A 17356-nucleotide genomic window follows, 5' to 3' on the forward strand; every position below is an offset into this window, starting at 1 on the left:
TATCATCTCTAAAGAAACACTTAAAATTATCTTCCAACTGTTTTAGAACAATTTGAGCAACATGGTATGTTTTAAATTGCTAGTCTATTTTAATTCTTTTTATTCACCCCATTCTTTTTTTAATTCACCACATTCTTGACTAAAATTCAGATACTGAGCAAATGTAAGTCACCTAGTTTAATCTTTTCTCAACACAGAATCTAACAGTGAATAATGCAAATGATTTTTAAATTATATTTAAAATTATGAATTATTTTTATATAACTGGCTCATTCACATTACCCTTATTTGTTAATAGAGGAGTCAATATTACCTTACCATTCTAAATTTCAAGGGTATTTGACTTATATAATCTATTCTATACCACCACTTCTACTATATAAATTATATTTTATCTTCAGTTTTTAACAACAGAGCAATAGAAATCTATTAAGAGCATGTGACCAAAGGTATTTAACAAGTGACATATCCTGTTAGTGGCACAAAACACACCTGACCTGTCAATTTTACTGTTTTTCCACACTGGTTCTTCAAGGTTTTTTCTTAAATGGAAATGTTCCTTTTGTTGACCGTTCACTCGTGCACAAGTGTATAGAATTTGAAATCACACCAGTAATATGATGTATATGAGACTTTCATTATTAACAAAAGATACTAAACTTATTTTTCTTTATTATTATTAATGCAAATGAGTAAGTGTAAAGTTATTCAAATGTGGGTACACCTAATTTATAAATGGAACTGAAGCATGACAATATCCCAAACACAGTAACAAGAAGTCTCATAATGGAGAGGTTACTGGGCCCACTCAAGCAAATCAATGAACAATGGAGGACAGTGACAGTGACAGAAGCATGACAGTATTTAAAAAACAAAATTCCATATAAAAATATTTTACAATTTGCTTAATCAACTTAAAACGGGTGAGTATATAGTTCTCTAGCCCCTTTCCACTCATCCTTAAATTTTAAGACCTTTAAAAGGACTCTCATAACTTTAAAAAAATACAGTTCATTTGTCATCAAATGTCAATGTCAGCATATTATTCACAGGTTAATGTGGCATCTATAAACTTATCTTTTACCCAGTTTTTGCTTCCATAATACACATCACTTTAATATTACTAATTTTATATATACATAAATCAAATTATATTCCTTTAAAACATTCTAATGCTAATCCTCCTGACATGACATCTAAGTCTTTATATCCATCTTAATATTTTCTCAGTAAACTTGATAAAAGTCCTCTACCTGGATCAGGTCAGTCTCATTCATTCAACAAATAATCAGGGTTTATGTTAGGCAGTAAGAAGTATAGGACAAATATATTAATAACTTTAATCAGAAAGCACATTTCCTGGGGCTGGATTGATAGCACAGTGGGTGTTTGCGTTGCATGCAGCCCACCCCCGGGTTCAACTTCCAGCATCCCATATGGTCCCCTGAGAATTGCCAGGAATGATTCCTGAGTGCAGAGCCAGAAGTAATCCCTGAGCACTGCCGGAGTGACCCAAAAAGCAAAAAAAAAAAAAGCACATCTCCAAACGGGGGTCAAATAATTCATTAAATATATTTTTTTCCACCAGCATATAGAGATTCCATCATTAAGAAAAAAAGGAGAATGCATTATTTAATACAAAGTTCTCAATACACAATACACACTGATCATAACCTATGTTGGTCATGTGTCAGGTGTTTCACCTGCCACCCTGGTGCCTACATTGTGTGATGGCAATTCTGAAGAGAATAAAATCATACAATTAAACCTTCACTTGCATGTTTTCTCTCAGCAGTTACATCTTATAAGCCACTATAACGGACAAGAGTTCAATCGAGTAACTTAGTCAAGATTAAACAGCCAAAATGTAATGAAGCCATGGCATGGATGTCCTCAGTGAGAGATGGACATCTGATCATAAATTGAGGGTGTCCGTGTTAGTTATACACGAGTGTGCATTTATTCTAGTAATGTCTTCTGCACAATATTGGCTGAATAGAGGTATAACTGAAGGACTATCCCACCCTTTCCAGTGCCTATCAGATTTTGCCTGGACCTGCAGATAAGGGGAATCAGGGGCTCCACCCTTGGCACCATGACTTCCCCTAAACACAGTAAGCTGACACAATCTGTGACCTCATTCATGTGCATCGGAAAGCTCCCAGAGCTGACCACCCTCTCCCAATGCTGAAGACAATGGAAAGCCTTATTGCTCTTCCCTGGGCTCCAGAATCTTCCACCAGAGCAACAGAAGCTCAAGTTGCACTACTCCCAATCAACGGTTTCCAGGGATCCAACAGGTTGCTCTGATACCCCAAACTATGTGGATTCTAACACAACTCTACTCATCCAATCTCAATAACTCTCTGTGCATGTAGGTTCTAATACTTATTCTTGAATACTTTCATTATTATTGTATGTAATAATGGAAGAACTCTACCTGCGTAACTACTGAAATAAATTATAAATCAAAAATAATTTATGACCACATAAATTCTCAAAATACGTAAATTCCTAGACTAACAAACAGTAGCCCCTTACTATAACAATGAATTAGATCAGTACTCAGATAATTGGGAATGACTGTCAGCACCCACAAATCTCTAAGGCCACAGGAAATCCCCTGTACATGGGGACAAATATGCTGGCAAATCCTTGAGCTCAACTATAGTTTCAAGACTTATAAAGGACTTAAAATCAACACTCCATGCAATGGCAATGGAAACAAAGCAATCACTGGCAGAGAAATTCAATCAACTAAAAGAAGAAATAAATCCTTGGATTATTTCAAGAACGCCATACAAACGCAATTGAAGGATTTAATAGGAAGTCACAACAGAATACTGCATGAAGAGAACTATAAGCAACACTGAGGAAAAAAATCCATGCCATCAACAATGAGGAATAAATAGAAAAGAACGCGAGATTCTTGGTAACAACAAGGGGAATACTCGCCAAATTAAAGGAATACCAGGTGAGGAAAAAGAGAAAGAAAAAAAAAACTAGTGGAAAAAAATAACAGAACTTCTCTGATCTCTGCACAGATTCAAGAGTACAAGTAACAAAACACCAAAATACACAGTAACCAAAATGGTAAAATGAGAAAGACAAACTACTTTAACCAGCAAGAGAAGAAAAATCTCAAACACAAGGAAAATGAGGTAAGAATCACAATGTACCTCCCACATGATACCACAGGAACAAGAAAGTAGTGGAATGACATATTCAAAGTACTGAATGGAAAAAACTTTCAACCCAGAGTTCACTACTCTGAAAAAGCTTCCATTTAGACTTGAGGCAAAAACTTTCAGACATACAAGAGCTAAAACATTTGGACAACCAAACCAATTCCACAAGAATTATACATAGGCAAGCACACATGCATGCACACATGCACGTGAGGCATCATGGTCCCTTTATAGCAATAACCTCATTTATTTATTTATTTATTTATTTATTGCTTTTTGGGTCACACCCGGCAATGCTCAGGGGTTACTCCCAGCTCATGCACTCAGGAATTACTCCAGGTGGTGCTCGGGGGATGATATGGGATGCTGGGAATCGAACCTGGGTTGGCCATGTTGGCTACATGCAAGGCAAACGCCCTACCTGCTGTGCTATCGCTCCAGCCTCAAACCTCTTTTAATGTCAATTAAACCATCCTATAAAAAGGCACAGAGTAGCTGCATGGATCTGGAAAGAATATCCCCAGGAAACACACCTAAATTCACAGAATATAGACTCAGGGTGAAAGAACAGAAAACAATCATACAAGCCAATGACAAACAAACACAACACCAAAAAAAAAAAACACAAAAGAAAGCTGGACAGCAATACTTATAGCAGACCAGTAATTGAAGACAGTGATGGACACTACTGTGATCAACATTTATGCATCAAATGAAGGGTTAGTTAAGTTCATAAAGTTTCTGCTTGCAAACCTAAAGAAACACACTGAAACAAAATGGTAGTGGGAGACTTTACCTCTCCACTTTCATCACTAGATGAAGGATCAACCAGACAAAATAACAGTAGAGACAAGAACCAAATGATGGGCTAGTAGAACTGATATTACTGAATATATACAGGGCTTTCCACCCCCTCCAATAGCTGAATACATACTATTCTCTAGTGCATATGGATCATTGTTCAGGACAGATCACATACTAGGGCGTAACTCATATATAAATTTGAAAATACAGAAATCAAACCAAGAACTCTCTCAAAATACATCATGAAAATAGAAATTAAGCACCAAAAGGAGATGGATTCCAACATTTTAATGATGAATAAACACTACCAAGTGGATCAAAGTGGAAATCAAGAAAAAAAAACCAAAACGTTCTCTTGCAATTAATGAAACTACCAGAATCTACGGAATACAGCAAAAGCTATACTAAGGGGGAAATTCCTAACAATGCAGACCTACATTAAGAAAGAAAAGCCCAAATCAACAACCTAAACACACATTTGAAATGAACCTAAAAAGTAGCACAAAGAGGGAAGTATCCAAAACTAGAGCAGAAATGATAACAGAAACTAACAAAGCCAATACAAATATTGAAACCAGGAGTTAATACCTCTAAAGAAAAAAAAAACAGACAGACACACTTTTAGCTAGTCTCATGAGGGGAAAAAATGAGAAAATGTCCGAATCATCAGATAAAAGGGGAGAAATCACAACAAGATCCTTCACCATTTCAAAATATGAGGTTATTAATAACAACTTTATGCTCTTAAGCTGGAGAACCTAAAAGAAATGGAAAGGTTCTTAGTCTTCTTATCTCCTAAATATGAACAATGTGGAAGTAGAAGTTCTCAACAGGTCCATCACAAGGAAACTGAAATATTAAGAATCTTCCCAAGAACAAAAGTTCAAATCTACATGAGTTCACTGGTATCACTGTAATCTGTTGTTCATCGATTTGCTTGATCAGGCACCAGTAACATCTCCATTCGTCCCAGCCCTGAGATTTTAGCAGCCTCTCCTTACTTGTCTTTCCCAGCACTTCCATACTGGAGGATCTTTCAGGGTCAGGGGAATGAGACCCGTTATTGTTACTGTTTTTGGCATATCAAATATGTCACAGGGAGCTTGCCAGGCTCTGTCATGCGGGCGGGATACTCTCGGTAGCTAGACAGGCTCTCCAAGAGGGTTCATTGGTGAGTTCTCTCAAATCTTCAGAGATTTACTGTTTCTCAAAGCTCCTTTGAGCTTTAAAGACACAGGTATCCTTCAGAACACCTTCGATGAAACAAACATACAAATGCCTCTTTTGTCTAGAAGTGTCTTGATTCTAGAAACACTTCTAGAAAACAATTTCAGACCAATTTCCTTGATTAATAGCAATGAAAAAAATCCTTAAGTCTTGTCAAACAATTAAACATACCTTTTAAAAATTGTACAGAATGGTCAAGTAGGATGAATCCCAGGGATGCAAGGATGGCTCAACATATGCAAATCAATTAACTTATACAGTACATTAGCAATAGCAAAGATCAAATCATGACCATATCAATTGATGCAAAAAAGATTTGACAACATTCAACATCCAAAGGTGATTTAAAAAAAAAAAAAGAAAAAAATCCTTAACAGAACAGAGGTGAAAAGAATCTCCCTTTAGATAGTAATGTTTATTATCTATCACAAGCCTAGAGCCAGTATCATTCTTAAAGGTAAAAAAACTAAGTATTCTGAGGTGAGGTACAAGAGCAAGGATGTCTTTCTGAGGTCAGGTAGAAGAGCAAGATGTCCATGTCTCCATTTTTATTCAATATATGTCTTAGCTATAATGTCACTCTCACTGTTACTGTCACCCCATTGTTCACTGATTTGCTCGAGCGGGTGCCAGTAACATCTCCATCCATCCCTGTCATGTACTAGTGTAGCCCAATGACATACTGGGGACTCTTTCATGGTCAGGGGAATGAGGACCATCAGTGTTACTGTTTTTGGCATATCGAATACACCACGGGTAGCTTGCCAGGCTCTGCCATGCAGGCGGAATACTCTCAGTAGCTTGATAGGCTCTCCGTGAGGGATGGAGGCTTTTGGGGCAGACTCTAATCACCTTTACAGGTGTTCCCATTCAGGCATATATGCGGGCGGGATACTTTCAGTAGCCTGCTAGGTTCTCCGAGAGCAAGAGCTAAACAATAAACTTCCGAGAGCTTGTTTTTATAGTCTCTGGATTTTGGCCATTGGTGGGTGTAACTGTCTAGCTACTGGAAGATGGGGGATCTGGGTGGAGGAGGCCCAGTCCCAAGCAGAGCAGGCTTGGAGATCTTATAGCTATAATAAAACAAAGGGATCCAAAGTGGAAAAGTCAAAATTATCGTTATTTGCACCTGATATGAAAATATACATAGAAGCCCCTTAGGAACCCCTATCCCCCACACACACAAAACGCTCCTAGAAATAAATCAATGTATAGCCAATTACCAAGTCACTATATAGAAATACATCGTGTTCTCATATGCAGGGGCTGGAGCAATAGCACAGTGGGTATAGCGTTTGCCTTGCACGTGGCCAACCCAGGTTCAATCCCTCCGCCCCTCTCGGAGAGCCTGGCAAGCTACTGAGAGTATCTCGCCCGAACGGCAGAGTCTGGCAAGCAACCCGTGACATATTCGATGTGTCAAACACAGTAACAAGTCTCACAACTTGTTGTGAGATGTTACTGGTGCCCACTCGAGCACATCAATGAACAACGGGAGGACAATGCTACAGTGCTCATATGCAAATGATTCAGATATCAAAAAGTCTACCCTATTCAAAACAGTCCCTAAAAAGCATCTAATATCTAGGAATCGGCAAAACAAAGGACCTGCCTGGGAGTTCTATACCATAAAAACTTTATTATCATTTAAGAAATAGAAGAGCTTAGAAAATGAAAAATATCCCATGCTCATAGACGGAAAGAATCAGTAGTGAAAATGACTATCCTACCTAAACTATTATATAGATTCAATGCAATCCTCATCCAAATTCAGACTATATTCAAGGCCTTAGGAAAGTGTAAAAAAGTTTGAGGAATCAGAAGAGACCTGTTGTAGCCAAAGCCACACTGAAAAATAAAACTACTAAAAAGCTATAGTGACCAAAACTGCATGGTACTGGAATAAAGATATCCTGACCTACCAATCAGAATCAAATACCCAAGAACAAATCCCCCCATCTATGGACAGATTCCAAATTCCCATAATGGTTTTGCCAAAGGAGCTGAGAACATGAAATGGAATAATCTCTTCAACAAATGGTCTGAAAAAAAAACCTGGATAACCACATATGAAGAGTGAAAGCTTGAGCCATAACTTTCATAACTTCGACCCCTAAAAAAACTCACACAAACCTCAATTCAAAGTGGCTCAAGACCTTGAGATTGGGTCAGAATCAATTGGGTATACTGAGAAAAATATATGTAGAATGCTCCAACATTTGGACCTCAAAGTGGACTTTAATGATATGATGTCATTAACAAAAGCAACAGAATCAAACAAATAGGATAACAAGTCTGCATGGCTTAAGAAAGGAGGTGGGGTTGAGTGAAAACTAAAAGTCACCTAATTAAAAATGAAAAGTCACTTCTTGGTGGAAGACGGGGTGGCAGAGGACCATAAAAAAGTGTTCATCATTTGTGATTAAGAAAATCCAAATCAAGATAAGTTGGCATCATCTCACACCTGAGAGAATAGGACATATTAAAAATAGTGGGAACAATCTGTCGACAACGGTATGGTGAAAAAAAAAAATAAACCTCACTGACTGCTGGCAGGAATTTTGTCTGCTTCAACCCCTGTGGAAAAGTATGGAGAATTCTCAACAACAAAGAATTGAGCTACCATATGACCTGCAATTCCACTTTCAGTTGTCTACAACAGGACACAGAAAAACGCTTACTCAAAAAAAAAAAAACACACATGCACATTCATTGCAGTATTTAATACAATAGGCAAGCTGTGGAAATCAACCTAGGTACTCAGAAACAGATGAGTGGTTTATGAAGAATGTGGTGTAACTGCACAATGGACTAATATGCAGATGCAAGGAAAAATAAAATCATTTGGTGTGAATGGAACTGGAAGATATCATATGAAGTGAAGTAAGCCAAAAGAACACAGGATTAACTCATTTATCTGTGGTATAGAGAATAAGATGAAAGAGATTAGAATGTAGTAGAGAGATGTCTAGATCACCCTTGACCCCAGGTCAAGGTAGACAGAGGGAGGACAGAGGGGGAAAGAAATCTTCAGAGGGGATGATGAGGATTGGAAGTAATAGGAGAGAAGGACTTATGTGCCCTCAAGTTCATCAGTAATGTGTGGTAGTGGTAAAGCTATATATCTAAACCAGAGTCAACAACACTGAGAACGTGAGGTCCAAACTCTGACCTGCCAAGGTGGCGGACTGGAGGAGTTGGAGGGGAACCTGGGAACACTAGTGGTGAGACTGGTGCTAAAACATTATGCCCAAAACTTCATTACCAGTAATTGAATAAATCATGGTTCTTTTAATAAAAGTTTTTAAACATTTAAGGATATTATGTAACAACCAAAAAATCAACGCCAATATCTTATTTTTCTAAATTTACAAACTTCATCAATATTATTAAGCAATCTTAGCAGATGTAACAGAAATCCCTCAATTCAACCAAATTTAAAAGCAAATTAAACAAATTAAACTTCATTATTAACAATGAACTTCACACTACACCTATATTACACTGAAATAGAAGCTTATATAGGGGGCAAGGATATCAGTAGCAAATCAAAGGAAAACATCTTGAATATAAAAAGACAAACCCCAAACCAGATCTTGAGATGAACCTGCATTATAAGACACTAACAATGAATTTCTTCCATTTTAATCTACCTATTTTATGTTTTAGCTCTCATCTCTGTCACGGAGCAACATGCATAGAATTAGCCTTTGAATAACTGTCTCCAATAGTGTAAAACAAAGATTAAAAAATAGAGCACAACTGCATAGCTCTCTCAAAAGCAGTTGGTGAAGAAAACTCAAAAAAGAAACATTTAAAATGAAACAATAGTTTTCCCCAAATAATCTTCATTGAGAAAATATCACCACTTAAAAACATTACTTAGGGCTAAGAAAAAAACCCCAAGGTCTAAGAGCACCTCTCTTGCACGCACTGAGTTCAAATCCTTTGTTCAGCACGCACTAAATAAAGAACTTGGCGAATCTACTATCTATGATTTGACTCTACTATCTGTGATTTGTAGTACGACAAGTGATTTCTGGCTGTACCACGCTAGCATGTGTGAGGATGTGTGGAATCACTGCAACTAATGGACTGCAAACCCCAGTGAGCATCAAAACGGAGTGTGCAAATACCGCAACCTGATGTGCAACCCCCTGGCAAATACCACCATAGCCAGGAATAAACATGTTGGCACCACAGTCAGGAATATGTGCCACCCTGGTTTTCACAGTAACATCAACAAGGGCAAAGGATGAATGAAAGGAATTCGAAAAAACACTTTGTTGTTAAGTTATCCATTATTGTGTAGTTTATAATGCATACCGGCAAACCTCTCTATTTTAAGACATAATTTATAAACACACGCATAAAGCACTTGTTAATATTTATCTGAGTCCGTCAATAACAAGATTTTGGGAGACCGATGAACTAGGAATAATAAGTCAAAGTTAAAATTGAGAAGTTATGCTAGATATAAGATGATACGAAATATGAGCACCAGCTGCTAGCTCCGAAATGGAAAAGGTAAATAAAACTATCATGAGTTAGCAGTGAACACTGATTGGCTGCCAATAGCAGAAAACAGAGAAAAGGGAATTTTCAGTGAAAGAGAAAGCATGCACATAAGCATTCGAACATCAAAGCACAGGGTATGGGGTAAAAGAACAGTTAACAGATCTAGACATTAAGCAGGTTCCTTATAAGAGACTTTGAACATAAAATGACTATTGCTATCAAAAGAAAAGCAAGCATTAAGTACCTTCTGATGGAAGAACATACCACTATTATAAAGCAATTTGTCTGCCCCCACCCTCAAATTAAACCTGATCTTCCAAAGGCTTTCAGATCTTCCTGTCAAGTCAGAAAATACAGAGGTGCAACTAGCAAAACTCAAACTGGGAAAGTGCAGGGCAAATGATGCTATTTCTACAACTCAATTGCAAGGGAAAAATTATGGAAGTCAAAGAGCAGTACTTGGCACTTAAGATTAAAAACTGTACAAGGGCTGAGGAGACAGGCCTACATGCAGAAGGCCAGAAGAGATCCTTGCCACAGTTCCTGAAGAACCCCTAGAACAACCCCTGCCAAGCAGTCAAGAGCACTGTCGGGTTTGGTTCAAAATCAATTTGTTTTTCAACCACTCACTTTTGGATAATAATCAAAGCTGCAAACATACACATAGTAATTTTCAGTGGATACTGTACAGTTTTTGGTGTTTTGCAGTCATATTTTCCAAACGTTCCTTATCTTTCAGTGTTGTACACTCTAATATACTGACAGGTGGACTAATGGCAGGTTTATATGGGTATATTACATGATAGGAGTTTAAATAAAACAACCATGAATCAATAATTATCAATTTTCTTTTACACTAGTTTTATATGTGTCTATAAAACTAAGGCTCCCCCGAAAATTTAAAAAAAAAAAAAAGTCCAAAGCCTCAGTCACCTCTACTTTTCAGACCAAACCATTTCTCCCAGAGCAGCTTTCCCTGAGATAAATCTTATTACTCAAGCTTTGAAATTAGGTAGCAAGTCTATATAAAAATATTGAGGACTGGGGACTGGAGCAATAGCACAGCGGGTAGGGCATTTGCCTTGCATGTGGCCAACCCAGGTTCGATTCCCAGCATCCCATATGGTCCCCCAAGTGCCGCCAGAAGTAATTACTGAGTGCGTGAGCCAGGAGTAACCCTGTGCAACGCCGGGTGTGTCCCAAAAAACAAAAAACAGAACAAAACAAAAAAAACATTTAGGACTATCTATATTGTAAAGTCATACAACAAAAGATCACTTTTACTCTGCTAAATTCATAAACAGATTATAAACCAAATGTAAATAAAACACTCAAAATTGGATTATTTTTCCTTCAAATGTGTAATTCAAGTTTTTTTAAAAAAAGACAAAGTATATACAGCAAAAGCTTTCTGTCTAGTTTTAAAGTCTGACCCCACAGATGTAAACAAAGCACACTATAATGCATAACGAAAGAATTGAAAGAAATAAAAAGCTGGTATACTGGGTGTATTGTTACAAAACTCTTCATGTGCAACTCTTTATTGGCATGAGTGAATTCAAACTTCCAAACTGCATATCTTTTTAAAAAAAACTGCAATTTCTAAAATAATTTAGAAACATTTATCATAAATTTAAATGTCAGAGATAAGAGAGTTCACTATAAACAAGAGCATTGCTAATCAAAGAAACTCATATGCATTAAATATTTAAAAACACTAAGGCCCATTTAAAAAAAAACACAAAATCTGTGAAATTTTACTGCTGAAATCCTAGAATTTCACTTTTCTGAACCTGATATAATTCTGTATAATACAAGAAATTCTAATTTGCATAAAATAGCATCAAATTGTTTTTAAAAAATGGTTCCTCTCTCCCATTTTCATTCTCTCTTCAGCAAGTTAACTTTTAATAAGGATAACTTAGAATCAAAGGAATGTATTTCTTGATAATTTTTTAAAAACCTCAAAGATTTGGGAGCCAGAGAAAGAGTACAACAGGTAAAGCACTTGCATATGGCCAATCCAGGTTCCTTCACCAATACCCCTCAGAGCACCTCTAGGGAGTGACCCTTGAGCTAGGAGCCCGGAGTAAACACTATCCTAAGCACAACTGGCTGGGGGCCCCTAAGAAAAATAACATTTTTTCACGGCTATTAGCAATACCAATTAACGAGCAACTTGAAAAAAAAAAAAACAGAGGCTTCGAGATAGTAAAGGGTAATGGTGCTTGCCTTCCATGCAGCTGCCCCCGTTTCAAACCCTAACACCATCAGAAGTAATCCCTGCACCGAAAGCCAAGAGTAAGCCCTGAGTACTAACAGGAAAGAGGATGTGTGTGTGTGTGTGTGGGGGGGGGGGGGGGGAGAAGAGAAAGAAAAGGAAAAGGAGGGACAGAGTAGTGACAGTATGGTGCGTGGGGCCTTTGCCTTGCATGCTGCTGACCCAGGTTAGATCCCCAGCATCCCACGTGGTCCCCCAAGCAATGCCAGGAGTACTGCCTTAGCCCCTGTGAGCATCAAGCAACTGCTGGGTGTGACCCCAAAACAAAACAAACAAAAGAAAAAAAGAAAAGAAAAAGGAGAGCATCAAGGAAGAAAGACAAGGGGAAGGAGCAGGGAGAACGGAGAGGGAAGAGAAGGGGGACTTCCGGGAGAGAAAAGGGGGACGGGAAAATGAAGGGGAGGGGAGAAGAGCAGAAAAAGGGAGGGAGGCTGATAGACACTAGCACAAAAAAATTAAATTAAAACTCAATATAACGGAAGTCTGAAAGAAGAACCGTATGAAGAGATACATTTCTAATTAGTCAACAGAAAAGAAGTTAACCTCTCTCATTAGGAAGTCCCTATGAATACCATTTGTCATTTTATACTGATTAACTCCAAAGTAAAATTCATACTTATGCTTTCAGAAGTATTTACCAAAGGCAAAAAATTATATTTCTCAACAAGTATTCAATACATTTACAACCCCTAAATGCTGAAAATTAGACCAAGGTTGGGTTCATAATACCTTCCTACCTAAGGTTATCAGAAGCAACAACTTCTTCTTAAAAATCTCGTGAATTCTTTAATATTAGACAAATTACATATTTTTAGGCATCTATAATTTAAAAATAAATTGTTCAAGTATGAAGTTAAATTATAAAATCCAACTTCTCAAATACGTTTCAGAAATTGAAAATTTTATGACTTTTAATTAAAATGAGAATAAAGTGAGCTGCGTTTTTCTCCACTGTATTACTAAAATGTTTCAACCAGTATGAAAAAAAGTTCTAAGATACAAAAATTTGATTTCAAAAAAGAATAAAAAATAAATATAAACATGGCCAAAGTAAAACTTATTTAACTTTTCAAAGAAAAAAAAGTACGTACAATCTGCACATTTATCTATCAGGTGTGGACATTGGATATTCAAGAATTTAGCAAAATGTTTAATCCTATTCCTGTTTAAAAACACATCTCTAAGGTCAGTAGACATGCACATAAAGTTCTAATGAGACCATGTACAATGAACATAAACCCACTAGTACATTCACAGAATTCTAAAAACTTTTAGTGTACCAAATGATTTACACGCAGAAAAAGAACAAATATTAGTAGGTTTGCTTGTTACCATCCTTCAGAATGAGAGAAAACAAAAATATTAACCATGTTAATAACCATAACAGAAGTTCAGAATCCTAGGTAAGTTTAAAACTTTTAAACACAAATTGTTAAATACATTGCTCCTTTTTCTCAAACTGAACGATTCTAAATGTGACTACTGAAATTTCTGTAGCCTTTCATATCGTTTTTCTAAAGATGAAATTTTGATTAAAACATAGTCATATTTAGAAATTTTATCAACCCGCATATGGTTACATTATTGCTTACATGTAATGTTTCAAAGCCACTTCAAACATAGGACATCATACCAAGTTAAGTTTTTTCTTTCAATAACTTAAACCAAAGAATATAGTGTTGGTATAGCAATGGCGAACTGTACAAAAAAAGACATTTTAAAATATCTGTGAACTTAATTGGAGACTACTTAACCAAAGCCTTATACCAAGTGTGTTTAAGAAATGTTTCTTATTTTCAAAAAGCACCACTAATTAAAATAAAGAAAATAGCTAATAATTATTAGCAACAAAGCTTTCACCACTTGTGTAATTCTATGAACACATTACAACTTTCTTGTAAGACTGGACGAGCCGATTTGTGGTTAGGAAGGTTAGAAAAAAGGACCTACTTTGCCTTTTAGTTAACAAAATAATTTATTTAATGCATGATTCTTCTAATATCCACTTCAAATTCCCTGGCAAAACACCTAAGGCAATTCTACAAAGTCCTTTGTTTCAAATAAACCATCAACAGAAAAAAACATATTCTTTGGGCTTCAAAATAGTTGTCGTATTACAATTTAACAGGACTTCACTATTGAAGCAAATTAATTACCCAACAAAGAAAATCCACACTGGAAGGTTGAGATAACATTTTTTTTCAGAAGATACATGATTTCTGGAAATAACAATGAATTATGTAAAAAAAACAAACAAACAAAAACAACCCCCTCAGTGTTTCCAGTTTTAATAGTGAAAACAAAAAACTTCAAACACATACATACATTTAGAAGGCAAAAGGGAGTAATTTGCCACATCCATCAGCAAGTGTTATGTGAATGGTTCTATTAATTCAGATTTTTCTATTTTATTATCAAATTACCCGTTTGAAAAGCATCATAAGTAAATGATGAAAGTAAGATGGTCTAGAAAAATCTTCCTAAAGATCCTTGGCTGATACATCTCACTTCTAGAACTGGTATGCTAAATTCTAGTTTATTCATGTTTTTGCATATACTAAAATGCCCTCTTGTGCATTATATTTGACTGTATAACATCTTTTTATTATTATCCTATGTTCAGAACGTAAAGCATTAAAACAAAACTACCACTTAATGTACCAAAATTCATGTTCACATGACAATATTCGAATTGTCCTCTAGAGATAAAAAATTTTAATAATTATATTTAAAGGCATATTTTAATTATTCTTGTATGCATTTGGACAAAAGTGGTGACCAACTAATTATATTCTTCCACAAATTATTTTCACTGAGTTTACTACCACAGTTTTAGTGCAACAAAATATTTTTGTAAAGCCACGCTACAATAATTATGGCAAGGCTCATTAAAATGCAGAGGTAAATACTCCATTTTTAGAGACACTTAAAAGATAATGCTTGAAAAGGAAAGGTGTTTCATTAGGCTGAATATTTTTGTATAATAAAATATATAAACTTTTTTTTGAATTAGTTTTATGGTCAATTTTGACATAGTATCATTTAGTGGTGATATTTTGAGAGGTATATGTTTAACAGCATCATATTTGAAATTATACTCTTAAGTAAACATTTAATACACAATGCCAAGGTAGTTTCCTTTTTTTGTTTTTAATTTTTGTACCAAAAAAAGTCATACATTTAATGATGACATTTCTTCTTACCTGTGCGTCAGACCAATAAAAGTACTCTGCATTAAAATTTAAATCTTGAGACAGTAGTACAGCATTGAAAAAAATTGTAAAGCAGCTCAGATACATTGAACCCAGATTTTACATTTTCATTTGACAAATCAGAATATAAAAAGCTTGAAAATCAAGTTGAAAAAGCTTATTCTTCCTCAAGAAAAAGTATGAACAATCTGAAAATGATCAACTAGTATGAATGAGACACTGTACACTTTAGTCACATTTCATGGTTCCTAAACATACCACTCCCTCCTGGATATTACGGAACCATCTACATGTGAAACTAAATCATCTTCATTTTCATCATAATGTTCATCACTGACAAATTTCATTCCCATTTTTAGATCTTCATAATAATCCATTGGTCTTTCAAACCTACTGAGATTTTCTACATTGTTCCATTGCGTCTTTTCGGGCTCTTCTAAATAGTCTTTCCGTATCAGATTGTTCACTGGATTTTTGTTCTCTTTTTTTACACTGTCTGGGTAAGAATCAAGCTCATCTTGTTGAAGAACATCTATCTGTGATTCTTTTTGCATATCTGATGGTGGAATGTAGTTCTTTGCAAAGTAGTCACCACGAAACGTCCGTCTTCTCCTATAGCAGAATATTCCAGCCAAAACACTTACAAGGACTATGAAAAGAGCCCCACCCACTACACTAGCAATGATCGTGCCAATTGTGTCATCCTTAATTGTTGCCAGAGTTGACAATGGGAAAGGCAATTTTTTAGGTTCTGTTGCTATTTCCTCGTTGCCAGCAGTTGAGGGATGCCACTGAATTGTAGGTTGAAGGGTTGTAGTAGTAGGAGGATCTAATGGAAACAGCAAAGATAGACAAGACACAGAAAGGCAAAGAATGTCAATGCAGGCTGATTCAGCAGCAAGTTGAAAAGACAGCACAGTTAATGAATAAATACTCATAGTAACAATAGTTTTTCATTCTTGATTCGATTAGAGTGTAACAGCACTGACGCATTTCCCCCCCAAAAAACCCAAAATTGACAACTGGTCAGTAACTGATGTAGTGGAAGAAAAGGAGAATTATCTTACGGTATAAAACTAGATCATTCCATTCCAAGTTTAAGCATACTTTAGTCTACAGAAAAAACTTTTTTAATTAACAGTATTACATAAGTATCTTATAAGCTGCTGGCTTAATAATTACACACACAAAAATATTCAAGTGCACATTTTCTTAGCCAGTAGCACAAGGAAATTAAATGAAAGAATGTAGAAATTAAAGTGTCTGCTTAATTCCATCTTTTCCCATATGCTTGTTTTTGTAAGATATGAACATGTCTTTAAAAGAATGAAAAACTATAGATTCTTGTTAAGTGACCACAGTATAAGCTGTTGGTTTAATTCTCTCAAAAATATTTTCCTTAAATAAAGAAAACATTAGAATTTCTAGAAAGGACACATGAAAGACACTTTTATTAAGTAATTTAAAAAAATAAAATGCCTGGTTCATATCGTGTTAGCCAAATGGTCTGTTAACAAATGACACTAATAAAAATAAAGTAAAAACATGTCATAAGTATAAAGTGTTATAAAAAAAATTTCATCATTATATCTATAACCCATGGGTAAGATATCAATATCTTAACACTTGGGAAATTTGGGATTTTACTCGTATCAGCAAAATTTAATGTCACATTAAGAAATCTCAAAAGGAATAGCTAATATTTTAGAGAGAACATTCTAATAATACTTAAATATTAGATGCAAATGATCCTGCATATTGCCATTAGATAATAGAGTAAACAGCTATTAATATTAAAAAGCAACTAAACATAAATAGTAAAAATTAAATATTGGTTAATTATCAAATAAGTGGGATCTGTAGATCATCACAATTCTAGAATTTTGAAGAATGAGTTAAAAATCTTGAGATTCTTCACTGATAAAAACAAATGACTCAAATGGTAATCTTTGTAATTAATTTTTAAATGAATGGTGTTGATAAAGCTTTCAAAAATATGGTTGTTAGAGAAATACTACATCTACATGGGGTAAGTTATTCTAAAATTACAAGCTAAAGGAAAATACTTACTGAACCAGGTTTCATCACGGAATGCCATATGTATAGAATGTGGTAAAAATTTAGCA

The 17356-nt window shown here is 35.5% G+C and overlaps 1 protein-coding gene across 2 annotated transcripts in view; it reads right to left on the bottom strand.

The window, feature by feature from the left end:
* NECTIN3 (nectin cell adhesion molecule 3) overlaps positions 1-17356 on the bottom strand; it is a 105490-nt gene that overhangs the window by 44736 nt on the left and 43398 nt on the right. Inside the window, exon 7 of one of the 2 annotated variants that reach the window (XM_056109380.1) lies at positions 13871-16059. The exons of the other annotated variant lie outside the window; for it this stretch is intronic. Within the exon in view, the coding sequence (XP_055965355.1) occupies positions 15479-16059 (581 nt within the window). The 3' untranslated portion in view covers positions 13871-15478. Of the gene's footprint in view, positions 1-13870; positions 16060-17356 lie in introns of those variants that run through there. 2 annotated transcript variants of the gene reach the window in all.

The sequence above is a fragment of the Sorex fumeus genome, unplaced genomic scaffold (genome assembly GCF_029834395.1).
Source record: "Sorex fumeus unplaced genomic scaffold, SorFum_2.1 ptg000265l, whole genome shotgun sequence".
NCBI lineage: Eukaryota > Metazoa > Chordata > Mammalia > Eulipotyphla > Soricidae > Sorex > Sorex fumeus.